Source organism: Podarcis melisellensis, assembly GCF_964234715.1.
Source record: "Podarcis melisellensis genome assembly, chromosome: 13".
NCBI lineage: Eukaryota > Metazoa > Chordata > Lepidosauria > Squamata > Lacertidae > Podarcis > Podarcis melisellensis.
Window position 1 is genome coordinate 5,152,845 of NC_138545.1, and position 25,645 is coordinate 5,178,489.

The window sequence follows — 25,645 nt, forward strand, 5'->3', positions numbered from 1 at the left end:
CCGATCACACGCCACTGCCTCAAGGCAATTTCCAACTTCATTTCCAAAATGAGGCTGCTTGGCCGCCAAAAGTTTGAGTCACTTCCCTCCACGGTTGCTGCATCTGTTTGTGTCTGGCTGTGGGCAAGGGTGGACTAGCCAGAGTGAGTCACGCAGATGCCACCCACACAGGCCCATTAAAAGCAGCCCTTGTCCCTAGTCATGAGAGAGAGGCTGGTTGCAGAGTCCAGAGCGATGATTAAACAGGATATGATGGCTTGGAAATTGCTGCAATTCTCTGGATGGGGAAACCAGAATCGGAAGGAGCCAGGGACAGGTGTGCTAAAGCAAGGAACGCAGCAGCCCGAGTCACCCAGGTGGAGAATTTGCAGGCTGCAGGGAACACACACACATAGGTCTCACCTACTCAAGGTGTTGGGAAATGGCAGATCCCACCTGGCTAGCCAAACCTGCAATATTGTCAAGCTCTCTTGAATGCAGTGAGGTTTAAGTGTCAGACTAGGACCTTGGAGAAGCCACGGTTCAAATCCACACATGGCAATGAAACTCACTTGGTGACCTTGGGCCAGTCATTGCCTCTCAGCCAAACCTACCTCACAGGGTTGTGAAGATGAAACAGAGGGGAAACTATGTCTGCCATCCTGAACTCCTAAGTGAATAGGTGGGATATAAATGTGATTAATAAAAAACTGTAAACTATTTGCCCCATTCCTACTTTAAGAACCAATTAAGTCTTTTACATCCATCTTCCCCCAAATTTAGACCTTTTCCTCACCTTGAGAGCTTTTGGATGAAGCGCACTACCCTGCTTCAAGAGCTCACAAAGCTTCTGGACCCTGAGCAGCCTTTCAGATATTTTGGTTTACGACCTTATCAGCCCTGCCCATTTTCAAGGTTTTTGCTGCCATGTCAAAGTTAGGAGGTGGGTCACTGTGCATTCTGCTGACCCAAGACAAAGGCTTGTCTCAAGGCAGGGGCAGGCCCCCTACATCAACAAAGGCCCAGAAATCTTTTAGGTTGGTAAAATGATTCCCAAACAGCGTGCTGTGGAAAGGCTGGTAATCTGTGGACTGAGGGGTTCTGCTTGGCTGCCAAGATTTGGAATCAAGATGTAGGTCAGAATTCAATTGGTGAGGTCCTTTAACTGATGTGTTTCGGACTAAGGGGCTCTTTACAAAACCAAAAAGATAACCAAAATAATAGTTCCACTCTTGGGTTTTTATTAAAATTAAATAAGTTACAATTGGCAAAACGGGGAAGAATTATAAATATGAAATTATCAAGTATGCCAAACACATTTCACAGAAATGCTTCTTTAAAAAACAACAAACCAACACTTAAATAATTTCCTTGTCAGGAAGAACGCAGTATCTAGCTAGGAGAGGCCGACTGCCTCTACTTTTCACATCTGAGATTTCCAAAATGGGAGAGCCTGCAGAATCTGTTCTGTAGTTCGTAATGAATGCAGCAAAAGAAAACTGTGTTGGTCGGAGGAAGCACAAGCCAAACCAACACAGTCACAAGGATTATGAGGCCTGCTTACAGCCTGGATGGTCTTCTCAAAGGATCTTTGGTCAAATAAACTTTTACTTCAGTTACTCATCTGAAAAACTAGGAAACAACCTCAACTTTGTGTCAAAAAACATGTTGCAACAGAGGGGGGGGGGGAACCTTAGTAAGAACTGGATAATATACCAAAATATTCCCATGAAGCCATTTAACCAAATTTGTTTCGCCCTCAGGTATGCTGTCTGAGGGTGGGGGGGGGGGAGGCAAATATGAAAGATGTAGCTTGCAAGACTGAAAACAGAATATACATACACACAGGGATTGCAAGGCACAGTATTTCCATCCTTGATCTCAAACAATGGCACATGCCAAATTTTGTTAAAATGGCTACTTTGCAGTTGGAAAGCAAAGTACTATGAGTGCCAAAATATATGTTCAAACTGTAAGCCATCCAATCTTGGCTGCATCCATCCCATTTTTGCCAGTGCACGTAGGAGGGTACCTTCAGAAAGTAATCTCATGTATGCCCCCTCAGTTTTTTGAAAGGTACATAGACAATGGAAAACTTTCCATGGTTCAGAACCATGTTAAACAACCTATGTGCAAGATAAATTGACTGCAAGTCAGCCTTCAAGACACAGACTTAGTCCAGAAGAGATGTAATCTTGTATCACCTATGACAGGCCATCCTCCACTTTCTGCTGCTATCTTCCACATTCTGCTCCATTTCAGGAGACAGAAGCTGTGAGGGGAGAAGGGATGAAAGAGTTTCTGTAGCTCCTCTTGAGCAGCATGGTGAAAATCTGTCGCATGGTAACCAAAAGAACAGTGCATCACCTCATTCATCCTGCACGTGCTGCAGGGAAAGGACACCGCATGGGTGGACAAAGGATGCTTCATCAAAGCCTTGAAGGTGCAAGCTGGCTACTCTTCTGATGTAGCAAGCTCATAAAAGCTTGTTGATTCCAAGCCAGCCACTTTTCAGATGATGTAGCAAGTCATGAGTGCCAAGTCCTTTATTTCAGGGCCATAGGCTGCACAGGAGAGAAAAAGAAAGCCACTGGTGTGAACTATAATTGGGGACCCATAAATATTTAAAACCGCTAATGCCAAAGCTTAGGTTCGTCAGCACAAGCCTAATTCAGGAGCCTCATATTAAAGCAAGAAAGTGTTTCACCTGAACCGCCATCCTGACCCAACTTTGCATCATGGAGGCAAGGGAAAGGAAGTGCTCAGTCAAGGGACTGGCACACTTTTAAGTATATAGTTGTAAGAAGTTGGAGTACACTTCAGCCCAAAGGGAGATGGGACTCATCTACAATAGTTTTGTCTACCGATACATCCCTGCTCTAGCTCACTTGCTCAATTTCCCATCTTGACATACGAATATGAAACCTGGGGATTCTCTCCACCATCACCACCCTACAGAAGAAAACTCAATGTGGTTATGAACTGTTGCACAGAAGGGGGTAATTTAACATTGCCTCCTGGCCCCCATACACTACTCCCACATGCAGAAAAGCTGACCAACACCTGGATTTTGAAAAAAACATTAACATACATAAACTATATGTCAATATAGTCAACTACGTGATGCCAATAAAATGGAGATTAAGGACCCGGCCAGTAGGATTGCTTGCTTGCTCCAAACTGACACATCTTATAACCGTGCTGCCACTCAATTAAAGGAAACCTTGGCCAACTAATCCCATTTTAGTAAATCAATGAAATCTACATAAAGTTTCAAAGCAAGAAAGTTTCCTTTTTAAAAAAGAAGAAAGAAGACCCACAAGTCAGATGCAGGAGGCAGCAGGCAGCACCTCAGAAGGCCAGGCGTGTTACGTCTGTCAAAGCAAAAGCGAAGATGGGCTTAAAAGGCAAACATTTATGGCGACTAAAAGCATTTGTGGAGAGGCCATGTTGCAGCAAAGTGTTACATCCACCACCCCAAACACGCACACACATCTCCCAAGGTGAGCAGCACTTCATGCACCTGGCAAGGCAGACTCCTGCCAACAAGAGAGGTCTGCTAAGCCCCTCAAGACTCCTGGGCTATTTGTTCCTTCCACCCTTATGATGAGCCTCACTCCCTGTGGCTTTCCATTATTCTGTTTTAAAAAGCTTATTGAAAACAAATGTTCTACTAATAATTATTTTTAAAAATTAATCGCGATAACATGAGGTTGAATCCTGACAAGACAGAAGTACTGTTTTGGGGGGACAGGCGGGTGTGGGGGATTCCCTGGTCCTGAATAGGGTAATTGTGCCCCTGAAGGACCAGGTGCACAGCCTGGGAGTCATTTTGGACTCACAGCTGTCCATGGCAGCGCAGGTTAATTCTGTGTCCAGCGCGGCTGTCTACCAGCTCCACCTGTATGCAGGCTAAGACCCTCCCTGCCTGTGGACTGTCTCGCCAGAGTGGTGCATGCTCTGGTTATCTCCTGCTTGGACTACTGCAATGTGCTCTACGTGGGGCTACCTTTGAAGGTGACCTGGAAACTGCAATTAATCCAGAATGCGGCAGCTAGACTGGTGACTGGGAGCAGTCAGCGAGACCACATAACACCGGTCCAGAAAGATCTGCATTGGCTCCCAGCACGTTTCTGAGCACAATTCAAAGTGTTGGTGCTGACTTTTAAAGCCCTAAACGGCCTCGGTCCTGTATATGTGACGGAGCATCTCCACCCCTATCATCCAGCCCAGACACTGAAATCCAGCGCTGAGGGCCTCCTGGCGGTTCCCTCATTGCGAGAAGTGAGGTTACAGGGAACCAGACAGAGGGCCTTCTCGGTAGTGGCACCTGCCCTGTGGAACACCCTCCCTTCAGATGTGAAGGAAATAAGCAGCTATCCTATCTTTAAAAGACATCTGAAGGCAGCCCTGTTTAGGGAAGTTTTTAATATTTAATGCTGTGTTGTTTTTAACACTTGATTGGGAGCCGCCCAGAGTGGCTGGGGAAATGCAGCCAGATGGGCAGAGTATAAATAATAACATCATCATTATTATTATTGTTATTATTATTATTTATTATTATTATTATCAGACCACGCCCCCCTATCGCACGAGAAGAGGCACTCACGGTTGATTGGTGGTCTCCGCCTGGGGGGCACGGACCTGCTCCGGCCACGCCCTCTCCTGCTCCGCGCAGGCGCATCGCCGTCCCCACTCCCTCCCTTCAGGAGTCTCTTCAGCGCCCTCCACAGGCGCCACTGGCCGGCCTCGCCGTCGTCGCCCTCCTCGTCGCCGCCGCCCTCCTTCTCCCCCAGGCGCTCCTCGGCCTTGCTCCCGCCGGCGGCCCCTTGCTTCTCGAGGCGGACGACGCGCTGCCAGAGCTCGGCGTCGATGGGCGGCAGGACGAGGCGTCGTCGGTTGCCCGTCAGCCCCGCGCTCCCGCGCCTGACGCCGGCCACGAGGAAGTTGCCGCGCTCGCGCAGCGAGGTGACGGTGCGGCAGTAAGGGCACGTGACCTCCTCCCACCAGCCCTCGCGCGCCAGCTGGCACACGCAGGCGCTGCAGATCACGTGGCGGCAGCGGGAGGGCTTCCACGAGCCGTGCGCGCCCCCCAGGCGGCGCGGCGCGCGGCCGCAGCGGTCGTAAGGCATGCAGCAGATGCCGCACTCCAGGTCCTCGGAGGCGCCGCCCTCTTCGCGCTCGTCCACGGCCATAGCCTCCTCTGCCTGTGACTTTCAATGGGCCCTTGCACGCTTACCGCGAGGCGCGCGAGCCAACTGAAGGGCGCCTCTCGCCGGCTGCCTCTATATATAGACACGAGGAGAGCGTGCCCGGTCGCTTGGGTACACGCCCCTTTTTGCTCTTTTCAGCCAATGCGGAGCTAGAGGGGCGGCGCGCGGCGAAAGGCCACGCCTCCCCAGTCCTCTTTCAAAGGGGGGAAAAAGGCGGGAAAAAATCTGGGAGGCGGTTGGTGGAGGGCGGGGAGGGCAGGCGGGAGAGGCGCCCCCCTCCCAGCAACCTGTTGACTCAGGCAGAAATCCAACTGGTGAGGCTTCTGAGGTAAAGTGATGCGGGAAGAACAGCTACACCAATCTGATTTCTGTCTGAGCCACGAAACTGGAAGGTGTGGCAACCCTGTTTCTTTACTTTTAGCATGCATTATTTTGTTGTTGTTTTTTTCAAAAAAAAAAATTAATGGTTTTCACTCTATTATAAACAAACAAACACATAAGACAAGCAAACATAAATCATAGCCTCATTGAAAATTACACTTATTAACTTTGTTAAGTGACTTCCCCGCTTCCCCTTGGTTGAATTTCATTGCATAGCCTTTGAACGGTTTCCCAAGTCACAATTGTTATAACATTTAACTTTAACATTAACATCCTTAAAACTTCACCAGCTACACCAATCTGATTTCTGTCTGTGCCACGAAACTGAAAGGTGTGGCAACCCTGTTTCTTTACTTTTAGCATGCATTATTTTGTTGTGGTGGTTTTGTTTATATGGTTTTAATTCCAATAATGTTCAGTTGATTTTCATTGTGTTTTTTAAAAAAAAACCCAAAAAAAGAAACCACCCAGTGTTTTTATTTTATCTGTAAGACACCTTGAATCCTCGTCAATAAGGGGTATGGATGAATATATAATCATCACAACCATCATCACCATTAATAAAAATGATATTTATTCATTTCTATCCCACCTTTTTCTGACAGTGGGGACTCATTGCGGCTTACAAAAAAAATAATACAGATTAAAATACAAAAAGCTAATATATATATAAAAGATAATAGTTAACAAGTATTTAAATTTAGACATCAATAGGAACTGATATGGGAATTTCCAAAAATCCAGCTTTTCTGAAATTTGATATTCCAGAAATTAATAAAATAACAGAACAACAATGGGAAGTCTCAAACCAGAATTAGCTTTATTAAATATAATTCAAGACAACAATCTGGATTTACATGATAATCAATAAGCCGTTTATTACAAACGACAAGACGCAACTAGACACTGGAAAGATTTCTGGTACAACAATAAAACCATCAGTATAAAACAGCAGGACTCCGAGAGATTAACAAATAAACTACTGTACAGTTGACTTGTGGACAGATCAAGAAAAATGGCTTTGTTCTGATGCCAGTTAATTTCATAATTAACTTCATAATTTATGCCAGTATTCCAGAATACGAACAATCTCCCACATCAGCATTTGGCTCAATGTGGTTGATCTATATTTAAATTTTAACATAAATTATTATCTTCACTTTGAACCCCATTCCCATGTTCATCAATATACCAACATTTTATATTGTCTCATTGGTGACATAATAGGAAAAATGAGTATTACTCATACTTAATCTAAGCACAACCATAAGGGCTTCTGATTAGGCATTTAGCTATGCAATGTTGACTGTTATCTGTCAACTCTGTTATATCCTGTTTCCCTTTTGTTTAAAGCAATTCGCAAGCTAAGAACATATACATTGACCACTAATAACGAACCAAAAGTTGTAGATATTACAGTACTGCAAATTTATTATGCTATTTTCGTGATAAATGAATGATGTGAGACTTGGCCTGTTTATTATCATTTCTTATTCCTATGATCTTTGTTTATAAAACCCAGTAGAAAGTCGTTCACATAAAAAGTAATTAAACTCTACTAGTAGAATTAAAACAATATAAACACAAATCTATTTACTTACAGATAGCAAAAACAGCATAGCACTATTAAACGCCCTTTGCTTAAAAACAGCTCCCAAAAGCTTGTTGGAATAAAACAGTCTTGAGCTGATGGCAGGAGCCCTCCCATAGCATTTACCGGTAATAATATGACTTCTTTTTTAACTTCCCCTCACGCTTGCTTCTTGGAAGGAAAGCAATGACAAACCTAGACAGCATCTTAAAAAGTAGAGACATCACCTTGCCAACAAAGGTCCGTATAGTAAAAGCTATGGTTTTCCCAGTAGTGATGTATGGAAGTGAGAGCTGGACCATAAATAAGGCTGATCGCCGAAGAATTGATGCTTTTGAATTCTGGTGCTGGGAGACTCTTGAGAGTCCCATGGACTGCAAGAAGATCAAACTTCTCCATTCTTAAGGAAATCAGCCCTGAGTGCTCATTGGAAGGACAGATCGTGAAGCTGGGGCTCCAATACTTTGGCCACCTCATGAGAAGAGAAGACTCCCTGGAAAAGACCCTGATGCTGGGAAAGATGGAGGGCACAAGGAGAAGGGGACGACAGAGGACGAGATGGTTAGATAGTGTCTTCGAAGCTACAAACCTGAGTCTGACCAAACTGCGGGAGGCAATGGAAGACAGAAGTGTCTGGCGTGCTCTGATCCATGGGGTCATGAAGAGTCGGACACGACTAAACGACTAAACAACAACAACACCAAATAAAACAGTATTTTAAAAGTACAAAGGAAGCTATCCACAATGCCTGGCAAAATTACTGTACTTTTCTGTGTATAAGGCTAGTTTTTTTTTTTTACTTTAAGGTTGGGGGCGTCTTATACACAGATAGTGCATATGCCCATTTTCTAAATTTGGGGTCCCCAAAAGTAGGGGACGTCTTATACAGGGAGGCATCTTATACATGGAAAAATACGGTATATCTTAATGTTGTGGGACTATATGAACTGCCTTATAATTGTAGCCTGTGTCCATCGACCTGAGTATTGCCTATATTACCTGGTAGCAGTTCAGGGTTTTAGGGGTTCTTTCCTGCCCATAATTTGGAGATGCTGAATGTTGTAACATTGGGCTTTCTATTTACACAGCAGGTGCTTTGTATCCTTCAAGTACAGGAAATCTGAAGCTGACTTTATGTGTAAACAACCAGCAGTTTAGGGGGAAATGTCATTACATAAACAGAAGGATGTACAGTACGTTGAATCCTCTACGAATTCTGTTAGGTTTTTCAAACAATGATGCATGTCACCTGAGCACCAAAATATAGTGGGAACCTTAATAACAGTGGCAAATTTAATATAATAGCTGCTAAATGGCATTAGCACAATATGCCTACGGAAAAAAGAGTGGCTCATTAAAGTACAGCATGCAGCCACAATGCCTAAGCATAATGTGTTTGCGTGAAGAAAGGGGAAAGCAGAAATTCAGTATCGCCCCTCATGCATATGAAGATTTATCATTCTTGAACAGGAATTGCTATGGCAGCATATGAATTATGCATTCAAATTCGTAATGATTTATTTATAAATGTATGGATAGATGATGGCAGAACAATTAGTTTGTGCTATAATAAAAAAAATCAATAAGGCAATCCATTTTTCAGAAAGTGAAAAAGAGCGGTTTAAAACCTGATTCACGGTACTTTCAATAGAGCACAGTTTGAAACAAACATGTTTTAAAAGGTAAGGGTTTTTTGTTTTTTTAAAAAAGGGAGTATTTCAACAAAGATAGGGCCATATGTACTTTCTTTTCTTTTTTCTTTTTGAGGGGGGACCCCGAAGATCTGTGTCTCTGATGCCAGGCAGTCTGATAGATCTTGATAGTAGGCTTGCATACAGTGTCTCAGAGGCAAACTTTAAAGTCCAAGCAATTTCTGTAAGGGCAGGTGGTGCTTCCAATAGCCTGATCCCAAACTGCTACAGTTTTAAAGATCAAGAGCCACCCAGGAACAAGGCCATGGGGTTTGTATTTGCCCAGCTTGGACGGGTGGGGAAAGAAAGAGGATGGAGGGGCAGATGAATGTATAGCAAATAGCTGGGTTAGGTTTGGGGAGACTTGCCGAATCAGGAAGGCTGGCTTGCCTCTCAGCTTATGAGGATAATGCGTGTGGGTAGGAAGTGCCAGTGTTCGAAATTAGCCGGGTGCTAGTAGCACTTTTTGACAAGCAACCAGTCTTTTGGCACTGGGAGATGTCCGGGCTGCTGTCAGCTGGTTTGCCTGGCATTGCGGTAGCAAAAGACTCGCACCTTTTGCTGCCGTGCAATCCTGCATACCACCTGATTCGTCTGACAGCAAAATAATATCAATGACAACAACAATAACCGTTGTTATTGTTGTTTTGCTCCCAGGCTGCCTGGTCTGGTAGCACGGCAGGAGAAAAAAAAAGGTGCCTAGACATTTTGTTTTGGTTCCCACAACCTAGGCCCCAGGAGCCACATGGCTCCTAGCTTCCTATCCCAGTTTCTAACACTGCTAAAGTACAGCCATGCATGGTGTTAACGGAGAAATCTGAGGGCTCCCTTGGACAAAAAAAAAACTAGGACACCAGCCAGGAATACCAGAGCAAAACAGCAGCCAGTAGGCTTGGTCTTTATTGAAGACTGTCGCAACAGGACTCCCACCTGCCACAAGGTGGAACAAGATGGACGCCCCGAACAAAAGAAGACCCCAACTTTTATTAGCTACTAATCCCCCATGCTACACCCCTAAGACTACATCATGACTACATCATTGACACATCACAAAGAGGAGGGGTTGAGGGAGGAGTTGTGGTGGTAACCTGAGTGTCTTGTCACCTGTCCGGTTCCTCCTTTCCCCCTCCCCATGATTACATTCCTGAGGACAAAGAGGAGTTCACTGTTTCCTGCCCCCAGAGGGAAGGGCTGGTCACTGTCCTTTGTTTCAGTCCGTACTGAATCCACTCCCATATGCAGGTCCTTTGTGAGTGTGATGATCTTCTGTCTAGGACCATCAAGGTTGGCATGCCAACTGGGTATAGCTCCCGCTTGGGGGATTATGGCGGCCTTGTGTCAAGTCTCCCCCCTTCCTTCATGGTGTAAAATAAAAGTGGAATGGTACAGATCCGATGTATGGCTGATTTTCTATGAATTTATAACAGAAGCGTCGTGTGTGAGAGTGTGTGTGTGTCGTGTTTGTACAAACTGAATGATTGGGGTGGGTGGGTTCCTGCAACAATGGGACCTTAGGCTTTCTGAAGGCCAGGCAGAATAATAATCACAACCACCTTTGCTATTTACAGTCCCTCCAAACCATGGAGCGCAGGGCTTTTTTTCAGCCCAAACTCACCACAACCTCAGGTGGGCGCCATTGACAAGGGAGGTACCGTATTCATGGTAAGTTCCAGCACCTCTTATTCTAGAAAAATAGCACTGTATATGCATATTAGCTATTGTTACTATTGCTTATTCAACTTCTATTCCACCCTTCCTCCCGAAGGAGCCCAGGGCAGAGAACACATCAATCTTAAAAGCATTCTAAAATCACTCTTAAAACTTTCTAAAAGCAGTTGAAACATTATCTCAACCAGTGATGTGTGTATGAAAGCTTATAAATATGCTAATGCTTAAATTCCCAGTAGGTTGCGATTTCTTTGCTGCAAGGGATTATCCACCTCGGAGGGGTGGTGATGATGGACTCCTGAGAGGGGAGCACTGTGTGTGTGTATCTAGGGAGATATTAAATAAGATGGGGGGACTGCTCACTGCATTGGGTCCAGGCTGGCTCTTTGGCACTAAAGCACTGTGTGCTGTTCAGTAAACGGAGACACTGCACTGGAGAAATCTTGTTGGGGAAACCCTCTGAGGTAATGGGAGAGTTTAATGTTTGTTGACCGCAAGTGCCGGAAATCCCCCTTGCTTGAGCCAATTTTCGCCCTGGACAAATAAGATTTACTGGAAAGGCAAACAAGATTTTGCTTTGGGTCTGTGTTTACTAGGACTGATGACTTCACCGGGGTCCTGTTCTCTGCTCTCAGAGAGGATATGATAGAGAGGGCTAAATTTGCATTGGTCTGACTGTTGTATCTTAAGGGCCAAGAGTGTCAAAAACCTGCTCAATTGCCTGAGCATGAGTCATCCTGTTGGCGTGTCCGTCTGGGGCCTTGGCAGGGAGAGCTTTCTGATGAGGTCAGGGCTCCGGTTCTTTGGCTGGCCATCCAGGAAGCCTCCCAGTGCCAGCTTCTCCCTGCCGGGGAGTGCAGAAAGCAGGATTTGAATTTTTTCGCCCCCAAGTATGGAGATAGCAGCTGTTTCCTGGTTGCTCCGTGTGTTGACTAAGCCTTCAACCAGAAATTACCCTCAGGGTTTTAACCTTGTGCAACAATGCACGTACACATGCAGCCGTCTCAGTCTGGAAACCCCCTTAGTCCTGACCCTATGGCATAGAGAGGGCATCACCCTGCCCTTCAATCGCATCCCAAGGCATCCCCCACACCCCACTTCTGACCTCCCTTCACTGACAGTATTTGCATAGGAAGTTTTTTCCCCCTTTAAAGCAACAGCTGGAATAAATATGTAGAGGTTGTGATTGATGGCAGTTAAAGTTGATGTTCAAGGGAAATTTCTGGCCTCTTAAATATGCTCACCTGTCAGAGGCCTCTTTATTTGTGGCCATTTTCACTGCCACATTTCCTTGTGGTGCTGCTTTACCTTTCTACCCACAATTGACTCTAATTTTGTTACTAATGCCATTTGCAGAAGGATCTGCTCACCCGGTTAAAGCGTATAGAAAGGGCATTTTCCTACAACACCCATTCCCACCACCGAAGCTGGAGTGATGCAACATTTTTGAGTGGGTGAGTGATTACAAAGCTATGCCAGGTGGAATAAGTCATCCCAAAGCATCCCCTTCTTCGCTGAGAAGGTCCCGTGCCTCGTGAGGTGTTAGGGCAAGGCTGACAACCACATCCTTTGCTCGCACTGGTGAATTATGAGATATGATTCCTGTTGAGCAGCACCATTCATGATCTACATCAGCTTTCACCAGCCTTCAGGTGTCTTGGACTACAACTCCTATTAGCCATATGCCAGCTGGGACTGATGGGAGTTGTAGTCCAAAACACCCAGTGGGCTCCAGGTTGGCAAATGCCGATCTAGAGGGCAAATGGGAGTCAGGGGAAAGGACTATGAGGGGGAAAAGCCATCTAATTTGGTTTTTCTGATGTTTGTATTTTTAACACAGAACTAGAATTCATTTGCAAGTTTGATTCTATTTGTTTGGGGCTCAGTTGAGACCAGGGTTTCCGCTACCACTTTAGAGCTAGCTAGGAAGACTGGGTTATCACCGGTTAGCATTGTGAATAATTACTGTAGTCATGAGCTTTGCATGGAAATGTCTCAAGCTGTGCGTCTTGTATTTCAAAGCTGCTTGTCCCCACTGTGTATATTCCCCTTGCTAGGATCACAGAATTGTAGAGTTGGAAGGGACTCGAGGGTCATCTAGTCCAGCCCCCTGCAATGCAGGAATCTCAACTAAAGCATCCATGACAGATCCAACCTCTGCTTAAAAACCTCCAAGGAGTCCACCACTGTCAGGGACTCAGGAGCAGAGGCACAGGGGAGAGAGGAAATGGAGAGCGAAGGGGAAGAATCTGAGGGCAGCGTAGGGGAGTATGAAAGTGGCCCGAGAGATTCCATGAGTCTCTCCAGCGAATCAGAAGATTCCCAGAGGGGGGCGCCGATGGCCAGGGCAGGGGGGGTCCCAGGGGGGACACACCAGAAACAAGGGGCCATCGGGGACTCCCAAAGCAGCAGCGGGAGATCAGGACCAGCTCATCCACCAGAGCGTAGTGAGGGGGAAGAGTCACATGTATCAGGGCCAGCTTCTCCTCCAGCAGGGAGAGGAGATGAGTCAGGGCTGGCCACGCCTCCATCGCAGAGTGAGGGAACGGAGGGGAAGTCAGGTTCAGCTAGCCTCCCCGAAGGGGGAAGCAGTGATAGGAGCAGCGTAACGGTCAGGAGGAAGGTGGCCGGCTGGGCGCGCGCCAAGTTCAAATGTACAGGCGCGCGGCACAGCAGGAAACCCGGATTGGGAACCAGGTCCTAAAGCCCGCCGGAGAGAGGGGGAAGACTCAGGGGACTCCTCAGCGTCAGAAGAGTCTAGAAGAGGCGAGACCCCAGCGGACAGGCGGGCCCAGAGGAGAAGAGAGCAAAGGAAGAGGTGGAGCAAGGCTAGAGTCTTAAACTGGTGTCTGGGGGGAGGAGATTCAGACGGAGCTTCAGCGGTCTAGAGTTTGAGACGTAGAGCTGCGCGCCGCGGCTTTGAAATCGAAACTGAACTTCAATAAAGACTTTTGTAAATAGTAATGCACTGGCGTTGGTCCTTTGTGAGCTGGGACCTCGGGCAGCTCTGACAACCACTTTCCAAGGGAGTCCATTCCACTGTCAAACAGCTCTTGCTGTCAGAAAGTTCTTTTCCTTTCTTGTAACTTGAATCCATTGGCATGGCTCCTACCCTCCAGAGTAGGAGAAAACATGCTTGCTCCATCTTCCATGTGACAGGTCTTTGGATATTTGAAGATGGCTATGATAACTCCTCTCAGTCTTCTCTTTTCCAGGCTAAACATACCCTAGGTCCCTCAGTCTTCCAGCTGACGATAACACTTCATGCATTTGACAGAGTGGGATCTAGTCCATGAAAGCCGATGCCACAATAAATCTTGCTCTTGGTTTTGTGAACAGTCAGCTACTTTTGGGGGGGCTTGTACTAGGCGCTGTACAGATCGGCCACGGAGGCATAGCTGTTCCCAACTGGAGGTCCTCTCCAGACCCATTTGGGATGATAGTGGATCTGGGTGTTATGACTCCCTTCCTTGCCCGCAGAAGCAACATCTCCCAGGTAAACAGGAAGCCATCAAACCGGTTGAGGACAGAAGCTCATGCAAATTTCATTCTCGGCAGCTGCAAGGATCTCTGACAACACCTGGCTATCACAAGGGAATTTGAAATAGCTGGGAATGGCTGAGCCTGACAAAATTGTCTCTGCATGAAACACCAGTCAGGATGAAGTAGAGAGTAAATATGCTATCTTTCAGGTTCATGGAAGTCTCAAGAGCCCAGCTTGATGGTTGTGAACATTAATGTTATATTGCCAGTGGCGTAGCGTGGGTTGTCAGCACCCGGGGCAAGGCAAGTAATTTGCACCCCTAACCCGTGGATTTGGGCCCCCTAACCCTAACCCCCAGATGTTGCACCCGGTGCGGCCGGCCCCCCTGCACCCCCCACACTACGCCACTGTATATTGCTGCAAAGATCTGAGTCTGTAGTGGAGAAATCCAGTCCCACAAATTTCTGCGACTTTCCACCTTCATTTACACTGGGGGTGTGCAATGAAGGGAAAGGAGCAGATCACAGGAATTTGGTCTATTTTTCGATTTCTGTCTGCTCCTTTGACTCTTGTTCTTTAGGTAACTAATATGACTTGCAACAAAATGTTTGCAGTGTGAGGAGTGCTCCTGTCCAGGTTCCCACCCCATTAGCTAGTCATGTTCTATTCCAGAATACTCCATTCCATTTGTTGCCCCTCCAGCTAGCCTGCATACCATGGCACTGAGCATACTTTTTCTTCATTGATATGAGGTTGTTTTTCTTGCACCCCCGTCACATTTAAGCTGTTCTGCCCCCTCGATATTGTTGTGGGTTTGCGGGTGTGTGTGTCGATCTGGACAATGCCCTGAGTGACCTTCATTCAAGGGAAACCAATCCCTGGAAAAGCGCTGAAACCCCTGCAGTCTCTCACCACTCAGAGATTGGGGTTGGGCATTACAATATTTTTTGTACTTCTGCAAACCTTAGACTTTGCCTGACCCTGCTTATATACGCCCCTCTTGTGAGCATGGATGATGCTGTTTTGGCTACATTAAGCAACCACATTTGGAGAATGAGTTTGCTGCCAAGCCTGCAGAATTCTTGCAAGAGCCTGAAGTGTGATACTAGGTCAGCAATGTGGAATTCTCGTGGCCTCGCCTTTATTCCTCGCCATCCTTCCAGCACTGATCTGCTTGCTGCTGCTGTCGCCTCGCCTTCCTTGCATGATCTCACATTTGCTCTGAACCAAGGCTTTCCTAAGCTTCCTCCTTTGCCCTCCCCTTCCTGCTTTCTTGATTCATTCCCAGCTGCAGAGTGAATCCACTGATTCAGTTCGTTCACTTAAGGATACGGAGAGAGAATTGGCAGGAGCCGAGAGACAGGGAGCTGCCAACTGCAGCTGCCACTGCCGCAGTTTGCATGAGTCAGCCTCTTTCTAAATAGTGAGAGTGGCGTTATAAATTCTGGGTTGGCAAATCAGTACATGCTAATCCCAAGATAACAACAACAACAATCCTTACCATTTATTGAGTGCTCTGTATGCTTCATGTACATCACCTCTGTAATCCTTCTAACAACCCTATAAAGCAGGCCTGTATTATTAGCCTATATTGCACTTGCGCGCGCGCATACACACACACAGTCAGTCACTCCAACCCCAGTTCTTGCCATCCCTCGCAGGATAAGAGAACTATAGAGTGTGGCGTCCAGGCTGGCCAGACCCCAACAATGGGATTATCTTACCTAGAAGATTTACCCAAGGCAAGGCATGAACTGGGAGAGTATTAAGATTTCTGATGGCAAGAGCCATTTGACAGTGGAACAGACTCCCTGGGAAGGCGCTGGACTCTCCTAAGGAGAGTTTGGATAGCCACTTGTCTTGGGTTCTTTAGTTGAGATTGCTGCATTGCAGCCGGTTGGACTAGACGACCCTAGGGGTCCCTTTCAACTCTTATGATTCTATGAACGTGCAAGTGAGTGAAAGCATATATATACAGATATGGCTGGGCCATGGAAATGATGTTGAGTGGCTATGTCACTTCCTGGTTCACGCTGCAAAGCTATTTTTAGACATTACAGTGGTACCTCGGGTTACATACGCTTCAGGTTACAGACTCCGCTAACCCAGAAATAGTGCTTCAGGTTAAGAACTTTGCTTCAGGATGAGAACAGAAATCGTGCTCCGTTGGCGCAGCGGCAGCTGGAGGCCCCATTAGCTAAAGTAGTGCTTCAGGTTAAGAACAGTTTCAGGTTAAGAACGGACCTCCGGAACGAATTAAGTACTTACCCCGAGGTACCACTGTACTGGGGATGGAAGAGTGAGTTGCCCATTGATATGAAGACTAAGCATGTTCAATGGGCACAAACTGCTGTCGGGGTGGTAGTGGTGGAGTACTTGGAACTCTGAACAGAAGCACTTCACACTGCAACACTTTGTTGCAGGGCCCGCTCCATGTGTGATGCGTGCACACACACACAATCTGATTAAAGGACACCTCAGTTGACCCAAAGCATTTTTAATCTAATTGATGAAGCAATCAGACGTTACAACCCTATACTGTACTGAACTCTTCAGGCGAAGAAATCGGATTAAGAAAACTGTGTAACTGGGATCAGCTTGCTTGCTCGAGGGGGTCCCATAAACGACACCGGCTTAATCTATGACAGGAGCGTAGCCTAATGTGTGCCTCTTGCTTTCTTGGCGAGGGATGCTCATAAACCTGGTAATTGTAGGCGCCGCCTGCTCCTTCCCACAATGCAAGCAGCTTGACAACTCAAGTTGCAATTTCCATCGCTTGCCTTGCCCTGGTGAAAAGGAAACCAGACAGGAAGCATGTCGTATATGCTTGATGGGCTCAACTCTCCCCGTCATGAGAATGGCCATAGATCTAAAAAGACGAGCACCTTTTACTGTGTGTTTTTCATGAGAGTTGATGCAAAGATTCCCCCTCCTCAGACGGTGCTCCTGTTTCAACCTGTGCCTCGTGCCGCCAGCAGCGGTGAAACTTCTCATGTGCCGAAGGCGCTTGGGTTTGTGACTCGCCAATCTCTCGGCTAATAACAGAGAAGGTAACTGATAAGCTATTTCCTCTTGAATAATGTAATTGCGCAGCTGAGAGGAAGCACTGGTTCCCCCAGGATACCGCGGCACATGGACCAACGCCATTTGGTAAATGTTTGAAGGACTTATCACAGCATGAACATGCTTGTGCTCCCCAAGGCAGAATTTCACCTCCAAGAGCCAGGGACAAAGAGCTGTAGCTCACTGCTTTGTGAGCAAATGGTCCCAAGGTCAGCTGACAGCACCTCTGTAGAATCATGGAACTGTGCGGTTGGAAGGTACCAGCCCAGCCCCCTGCAAATCAGGAACCACAATTCAAGAATTCCTGAGAGAGGGGCACCAAGCCTCTGTTTAAAAACCTCCAAGGAAGGGGAGTCCATGACCTTCCGGGGACCCATTCCACTGCTGAATAGCTCTTATCCTCAGAAAGCTCTTCCTAATGTTTCTTATTAATCATTTAATTGCACCCCACCTTTTTGCCCAACAGGGACTCAAGGTGGTTTATGGATAAAAATAAGAACAGCTACAAACATAGGGGGGAAACCCAATCATTATAAACGAACACTAAAACTATATATACACATTTAAAAATCCATTAAAACCGTAACAAATAATTACAATAAACACAGCACAGCGTCGGCCCTTTCGTTAAAAGCAGTCAGTTCCCAAAAGCCTGTTGGAACAGGAAAGTCATCTCCTGCTGGCTCAAGGACAGCAAGGAGGGAGCCAGTCTGGCTTCTCTAGGCAGGGAGTTCCAAAGTTGCCTGGGAGCAGCCACCACCGAGAAGACCCTCTCTTGCGCCCCTACCAAACATCCCTGTGGAGGTGGCAGCACTGAGAGAAGATCTCAGAGCCTGGGCAGGTGTATATGAGGGAATACGGACTTTCAGATACAGTAGCTGGGACCTAAGCTGTATAGCGCTTTATTGGTCACAGCCAGCACTTTGAATTGTGCCAGGAAACAGCAGTGGAAATGTTCTAGCAAGGGAGTGGCCTGCTCCCTAGAACCAGCCCCAGTCAACAATCAGGCTGCAGCCCTTTGAGCCAGCTGAAGTTTCTGAGCACGTTTCAAAGGCAGCCCCATGTAGAGCACGCTACAGTAATCCAAATGGGAGGTGACTAAGGTTTGTGCCACTGTAGCGTGTTTCAGAACCCCCGCCCCAATCATTCAGTTTGTACAAACACGACACACACACACACACACACACCAGCCATACATCGGATCTGTACCGTTCCACTTTTATTTTATACCATGAAGGAAGGACTATCAAAGGGGGGAGACTTGACACAAGGCAGGCATAATCCCCCAAGTGTGAGCCCTACCCAGTTGGCCAACCTTGATGGTCCTAGGCAGAAGATCATCACACTCACAAAGGACCTGCATATGGAAGTGGATTCAGTACGGACTGAAACAAAGGACAGTGACCAGCCCTTCCCTCTGGGGGAAGGAAACAGTGAACTCCTCTTTGTACTCAGGAATGTAATCATGGGGAGGGGGAAAGGAGGAACCGGACAGGTGACAAGACACTCGGGTTACCACCACAACTCCTCTCTGAACCCCTCCTCTTTGTGATGTGTCAATGATGTAGTTATGATGTACTCTTAGGGGTGTAGCTTGGGGGATTAGTAGCTAATAAAAGTTGGGGTCTTCTTTTGTTCAGGGCTTCCATCTTGTTCCACCTGGTGGCAGGTGGGAGTCCTGTCGCGACAGTCTTCAATAAAGACCAAGCCTACTAGCTGCTGTTTTGCTCTGGTATTCCTGGCTGGTGTCCTTGTTTTTTTGTCCAAGGGAGCCCTCAGATTTCTCTGTTAACAGGCGCAATCTCCTTTGAATGTCATTTGAATTCTTCGGTCCAGGTCCTACTGTCTGGAGCAGCAGAAAACAACTAGAGATGCGAAGGCAGCTATCGTATCTCCTCTCTTCCAAGCTAAACATACCCAGATCCCTCAGCTGTTCCTGATAAGTCTTGGGTTTCCAGGCCCTTCAACATCCTGGTCACCCTCCTCTGCCCACCTTCCTCCTTGTCAACACCCTTCTGAAACTAGGGTGCCCAGAACTGGACACAGAACTCTTGGCCAGGGTTTGGCCAAGGCAAAACAGAGCAGAACTATTATTGGGAAGCATGCCTGCTTGAAACCTTGTAAAGGAGAAGAAGGGGAGTTTGGATTTGATATCCCGCTTTATCACTACCCGAAGGAGTCTCAAAGCGGCTCACAATCTCCTTTCCCTTCCTCCCCCACAACAAACACTCTGTGAGGTGAGTGGGGCTGAGAGACTTGAGATAAGCGTGACTGGCCCAAGGTCACCCAGCAGCTGCATGTGGAGGAGCGGAGACGTGAACCCAGTTCCCCAGATTACGAATCTACCGCTCTTAACCACTACACCACACCCAGGCAGCCTAGGCATGGATCCAGCAATGGTTAAGGTTTCATAGGAATCATAGGATTGTGAGTTGGAAGGGTCAACCCCTTGCAATGCAGGAATATTTTGCCCATTGTGGGGCTCTAACCCATGATTAAGAGTTTCAAACATGTACATGTTGTTGCATGCTACCCCGATCTCTGAGCAGGGTCCTGTTTCCTTGGAACAAAGCTTACTGTAGCAGAGACTAGGATGATGATGATATTATAATAATAATAATAATAATAATAATAATAATATGCTGCCCATCTGACTGGGTTGCCCCAGCCACTCTGGACGGCTCTCCAAAAAATATTTAAAACATAATAAAACAATGCAAGCGAGGGCAAGCGCTATGCTCTTGTCGCCCACCACACGGCAAGTGTCTGGCCAAGTGTTTGTTGTGTTTCATTTCCAGGTCAGAAAGTGTGGACCTAAGAACAATGCATTACCAAACACAGACGCACAAACACGGTGGTAGACTCACAGAATTGTAGAGTTGGAAGGGATCGCAAGGATCATCTAGCCCATACGCCCTGCAATGCAATAAACGTTGGCCCAAAGTGGGGCTTGAAGCCGTGACCCTGAGGTTAAGAGTCTCATGCTCAATGGTCGGGGGATGAGGTCCAGCATAGTGTAGCGAGTGGCTGGAGTGTTGAACTTGGAGCTGGGAAGGGCCTGGGTTCAAATCCCCATTCAGCCATGAAGCTCACTAAATAAATAAGTGATGGGGAGTCCAGGGACTCAAGGTTCATCACACCAGGCAGAGATATCTCTGTCATTCCCCCGCACTGTTTTCCAGGTACAGATGCCTGCGACTGATTGTTGTCATGACAATATGAGCATTTTAAGACAGAACATTGCTGAACGGTGGAGTCTCATTCCCCTTCCAAATCCTCTTCTCAAAGCATCTCATCGATCACAAGAACAAGCATCACAAAACAAGCAAGACCAGGTCTGTCGCTTCATGTATTCTTTATTTCAGTATTTCAATATTTCAAATATCTCTCCCTGCCCCCACCCCACCGCCCAAACACACACACACACCCCAAAAGAAGAAAAGGGGCAAAAAAAACACCCTCTTTGAAAGCCACATGCCCATTCTACTTATATCAAGCATTTTTAAAAAAATCCCTGCAAGGTGGTCTCTGCAGGGGGACTGCTTTTCAGTAGAAATAGCTCTTTTCTCTCTCCTTTAGGGGCAATTTGTGCACAGGCCTGCAATGCCTCTGCTGTGCTGCAGAGGGAGCTGCTCTCCCTTGGAACGAGCTCTGCACTTTGAAATCTTTCAGGGCTTTCTTGCCTAGTCCCTTTGCGGATCCAAAAGAACTTTATCAAAAGGCGGCTAAATATTACTAGACTCACACACAGAGAAACACCTTGTACAGCCTAGTCATATCTGGGGGCAGGAGCCCAGGAGTCCAGCTCCCAGGCAAAACTGACCTGAACCCCCCTTTTGCCATTTAAAAATATCTGCCTGTCGGTTTGGAAATCTCTTCTAAAAATTGAATATATTCAGTCCCCCCACCTGCCAGCCCCACTTCAGATTTCCTACACAGTTTATAAACAGATTCCTGGCCCTGAGCTTTTGTGGGGTACAAATCTGGGCTACAAACAGATAGAATCTTAAAAACCTTAAAAATTGTAGGGTTGGAAAGGGAACCCCAGGGCATAGGTGTCAAGTGTCCCTTATTTGGCGGGGCAGTCCCTTATCCCAGCGCCATGTCCTGCTGCTGTCCCTTATTGATGATGTCCCTTAAATAAGCTACTGAAGTTAATGGGGCCCTTTCTATGTCCAGCTGTCCTTTGTCAACAACAAATTGTTGCTTTTTTGTGTTGAATATATGCTATATGGTAATTTATGGACCTAGGTATCTAAAGCCATTTGCATGCAACAAAATATGTATTTCATCAAAGTAATTGTTGATCCCTTATTTTGGCTGCTGATCCCTTATTTTCGAGGCTGCTGGTCCCTTATTTTCAAATCTGTAAGTTGACAGCTATGCCCCAGTCTGAGTCATCCAGTCCGAGCCCCTGAAATGCAGGAACCACAGCTAAAGAATCTTTGACTGTCAGCAATCCAACCTCTTGTTTAAAACCTCCAGTGAAGGAGAGCCCACCGATGTTAAGATTATACATATATTTAATTATATTAATGTTTCCTATTAATGTTTTTAATTTAACACCCCCCCAAATGTTTTTAGCTGTTCTTATTTTATCTGTAAGCTGCCTCGAGTCCCTGTCGGGGTAAAAGGCAGGGTATAAATAAATAAATATATAACAAAATGCGTTCAAAGCCTCTAAAGATTGTAGTGGTTAAAGTGTCAGACTTGGACCTGGGACACCAGGTTTCAAATTCCCACTAGGTCATGAAGATTATAGGGTGTTGATCTTTGGGCTGCCTTCTCTCAGCCTAACCTCCATTGCTGTGGGGATTAAATGAGGAAGGGGAGGAGACCCACATAAACCACCTTGAGCTCCCCGGAGAAAAACAGGTGTGGCGTAAATAATAGAATTGGAGAGTTGGGAGCACGAGGGTCATCTAGTCTAACCCCATGCGGTGCAGGAATCTTTCGCCCAACGTGGGACCCGAACCCAGGACCCTGAGATTAAGAGTCTCGCGCTCTACCGGCTGAGCTATCCCTCATGGAAACAATGCAATAAATCTGAGGAATGACCTGAGGAACCGAGAGGGGTATGTGTGGGTGCCATCTTAGAAATCCCAAGCAGCCTCAGTTCTGACCTGCAGACCCACCCCAACCCCCTGCAGAGACTCCTGGAAGCGACAGAAGTGCTACTCTAGAGTAAAACTCGAAGCAGACTCATTCTCGACAGAGAAAATATATGTATATATATATATATATACAGCATCGTATAATTTTGCAGCCAGTGCGAGGGGGACAGGTGCCACAGCGGCCCTGCCCTGGAAGCGCAGCAGATTCAAAGCAATGAGTTGTGCAAAAAATAGGGTGCCACAGGGCTCCCCGGGAGCAAGGGGGTTCAGGGGGGGACTCGGTTGCTAGCCTTCCTCTCTCCCCACTGCCCCAAGGTGACCCTTTGACCCTGAGGACGCTTTTTTTCCAATATATTATTGCTTTAAGAAGAGATGGCTCTTTCCCTAGAGAAGGGTGAATATGGAATTCTGTTTTAAAAAATGAAAAGCAAAAAAAGAAAGAGAAAGAGAGATTAAGTCAGAACCAAAGCGATAAGGCAGCCTCCACCTCCGCAACGAAACGGGAAGGTTCGGTGGTGTCGGCCTCTGGGGAGGAAATTCATGGCAAAATGAAAAACCACAGAGGGAAACTGAGGGGGAAGGAGAGAGAAATGTCTTTTTTCTCTCTCTCTCTTCTCAGCCATCTGCTTCTGCTGCTCCCGAGGAGCAGGAAGGGAGCCAGTTTTGCTTTCCTGCCAAAAGTAACAGGGGGGAATTTGTAATGGCATTCTGTGAGGAGAATAGCTGCAAATTAGATGAAACCAAATAAAGACATTACAAATTACGCTTTGGGGCAGGAGGTGGGGGGAGATACATTTGAGGAACATCGGAGAAGCTGAAGTGGAGCTTGTGGGCAAAACGGCTTTCGCTTGCCCAAAGGGCTGATCCGCCCAACAACCATGAATTTTGGGCCTTCTTAGCCCCCCCAAAATGGAGGAACGTAATCCTGCCATGGAGATGACTGCTCTCCAGTCTCCACTCAGCGGGGAAGGGGAAACAGGTTCTGGCAACGATTTTGAACTGCAGGAACCTTCCTCCCTTTCCCCACTCCCTCAGTGGGAAAAATAATAGTCCATGACTAGGCCAAGTTAAGCACACAAATTGACGGACAAATTTGCCTTTGTCTAGCCCCACTGTCCTCAAAAGGTGGGATTTGTTTTATTTTCCCTGGGGGATAAGCCTTAAATGTTTAGGAACGGAAAGACGGTGAAGGGAGGAGGTTGTGTTGAAGAGGCAAGGCAATAATTTATGTGGGGGTTTTTTTGGGGAGGGAGGGTGAGTGGAAATAAAAGATGGGTAGGGGAAGAAAGCTGATATTTGTATCCGAAAAAGGACTCTAGGAAGGTTAAATTTGAAGAATTGGGGTGAAGGGGACTGTCCCTTCACAATATCCCCACCAGAGACAGGGGCTATCTGAGCTATGTCCTCACTGGGGCCTTCACACAAGGCCGGCCTAAGACATCTTGGTGCCTGAGGCAGGAAATCCAAAATGGCGCCCCTCCCGCTCATGCGCAGCTCCCATTCATTTAGCTGAGAGGACTTCCCACTGGGTCGTGCCCAAGATGGCTCCTCTGCGGTCCCTCAAAACATCATAAAACCTGCAAATGATGCTAGTGGGATGCCCCCCCCAACGAAAGATGCTGAGGAGAAAAGTAAAGTAAAGTATGGAGTGACTGATAACGCTACACGGGACTTTGGTCGGCGGGGTTAAATATGCACTAAAGATGCTCAATTGTTATCATACACCAGCTGTGTGCTTGTTTTCCCCACTCCCCCCATTTTGCCTCGTTGCGCTGTGCCCGCCCCATGTTTAAAAACCAGGCGCACTGATATGGGAAAGAGAGAGGCAAAGCGACCGGCAGTTCCGGCACTAGCGGGAGGCGGTGCCTCTCACCCGCCAATCCCATAGCTGGGTTGTTCATGCCTTATTATTTGTACTGTAATCTAAGCAGGCGGCTGCGGGGGGCAGGCGCTAACCCGCCAGCGCCCTCCCACTTCGCCCGCCGTGGAAGTATACGGTTATTTGGTTCTCATGCGCAAAGCGGCTCCTCCTTGCCCACCCCCGCCAAGTTGAGAGGCGGCAGCTGGTGGGAGAGCATGTGGGGCAGGGAGGGGTAGGTAGGTGGGGCCAGGAGCCCCCCAGAGGAGGAGCAGGAGGCAATGCAGTCCTTTGGGACAACAGCGTGCAACGTCCCGGGCGCCAATGTGTCCCTACGCCCGGGACTCTTTTTTTGCATTGGGCTTGTTGCCCAGGAGCGCATCAATTTCCTGGACGACCTGGGGCGTCAGCTGAGTCAGAACCTGCGGAGAGAGAAAGAGAGGGGCAGCATGACTGAGGAGGAAGGCAGTGGCAGTTAAAATATGTTGCAAACTTTGTATGAGAAATCAGGTTAGCAAAAACGGAACTCCACAGCACCATCTGGTGTCAGAGCGTTAGAATGCATAGACAAGCCATATAAAGCGTTTTTTCTTTGCCAATGTAGCCGAGTCCCATGCCAGGTTGTTTAAAATTATCGCTGTGATTTTATTCCGCTAGCTACCTTGAAGTTCTTTTGAAAATGAGGAGGGATGTAAGCCTTCAATATAAATAGGGAAATAGAGTGGGCTAGCAATTCAATAAGCTGGCTCATATGTCTGTCAAAGGCCAGGGGAAACCTGGATTTTAAAAAGAGCTGCAGGGTGTCCCAGTTTTCCTCTCTGTGCAACCCTCTCTAGTGCCCTGGCTTTTCTTTCCATCCCCTTTTTAATCACCACTTTTTTCTTTGAGAGCCACCTACCTGTCGCCACGTTTCTTTTTTAAAATTTGAAATGGAAATTGTAAAGCCACCAAGCTGGTATGCATGATGTGGAGAAAATCTAGAAGTAATTATTTTCTTCCTCTTTCAATGCCCCTTCAGTGCTACTTCCACTTTCAATGGCTACTTTGTGGGTGGGATTCGATCATAAACCTGCAAATTTGGGTTGTGCAGTTAAAAACGCACCATTAAACTCACCCAAACAAGAAACCACAGGCTTTTTGTGGTAAGGAAACTGGCAAGAAAATACGCTGGGAAGTGTGTGGGACGGCAATCGCTCAATGAACAGCGGACATGGTATAACCACTGTGCTTAGATTGTTTTTAAGAGGAGACAAGGGGAATTCATGAAGGAGAAGAGGTCTGTCAATGGCTATTAGGCAGGATGGCTCTATGGAACGCCTCCAAAAACCCAGGATGAGGTTTTATTTTATTACCTTCCCTTCACCCTAAGATCTCAGAGCAGGTCACAATGATTTAAAATACAACCAGATAAGGGCTGAAGAACCTCAGGTCTTGGTGGGATGTGAGAGAGAGAGAGAAATGTGGCCCTCCAGACTTCTCTATCTGGCCCCCCGGATTCTCCCCAGCCACACCTCTACCAGACCTGCTCTGCACTCGCTCTTTCTTTTTTTTGGGGTGTGTCCTTGAATTCTTGATACTGCCTGCCTCATGCTTCCCTAGATAT

The 25,645-nt window shown here is 47.0% G+C and overlaps 2 protein-coding genes and 1 long non-coding RNA gene across 5 annotated transcripts in view; 1 reads left to right on the forward strand and 2 right to left on the reverse strand.

The window, feature by feature from the left end:
- Positions 1 to 2,296: 2,296 nt before the first annotated feature.
- Positions 2,297 to 5,213, reverse strand: RNF227 (ring finger protein 227). Of its 2 annotated transcripts, XM_081887063.1 has the most exons (3): positions 4,589 to 5,213; positions 3,300 to 3,353; positions 2,297 to 2,543 (listed from the first exon to the last, which is right to left on the reverse strand). In XM_081887063.1, exons 1-2 carry the CDS (start codon positions 5,172 to 5,174, stop codon positions 3,331 to 3,333), a joined length of 609 nt encoding a protein of 202 aa, XP_081743189.1. In that variant the 5' UTR covers positions 5,175 to 5,213; the 3' UTR covers positions 2,297 to 2,543; positions 3,300 to 3,330. The 2 variants fall into 2 exon arrangements, with proteins under 2 accessions (XP_081743189.1, XP_081743188.1); XM_081887062.1 differs by lacking the exon at positions 3,300 to 3,353.
- LOC309355938 lies at positions 5,206 to 21,927 on the forward strand. Its single transcript, XR_014162649.1, has 2 exons — positions 5,206 to 5,520; positions 20,253 to 21,927. It is a non-coding gene; the product is annotated as an uncharacterized lncRNA (long non-coding RNA).
- Positions 20,407 to 25,645, reverse strand: part of KCNAB3 (potassium voltage-gated channel subfamily A regulatory beta subunit 3) — a 38,079-nt gene continuing 32,840 nt past the window's right edge. For both annotated transcript variants that reach the window (XM_081886910.1, XM_081886911.1), the window contains one exon: positions 20,407 to 24,464. In XM_081886910.1, coding sequence (XP_081743036.1) covers positions 24,375 to 24,464 — 90 coding nt within the window. In that variant the 3' untranslated portion in view covers positions 20,407 to 24,374. The remainder of the gene's footprint in view (positions 24,465 to 25,645) is intronic.

Coding starts and splice junctions, on each gene's coding strand:
- RNF227 (XM_081887062.1), bottom strand. CDS start 5,174: ATGGCCGTGGACGAGCGCGAAGAGGGCGGCGCCTCCGAGGACCTGGAG. Junction 2,544..4,588: donor GCGGAGACCACCAATCAACC/GTGAGTGCCTCT, acceptor TCTCCTGTGCAG/CCTATGGCCCTGAAATAAAG.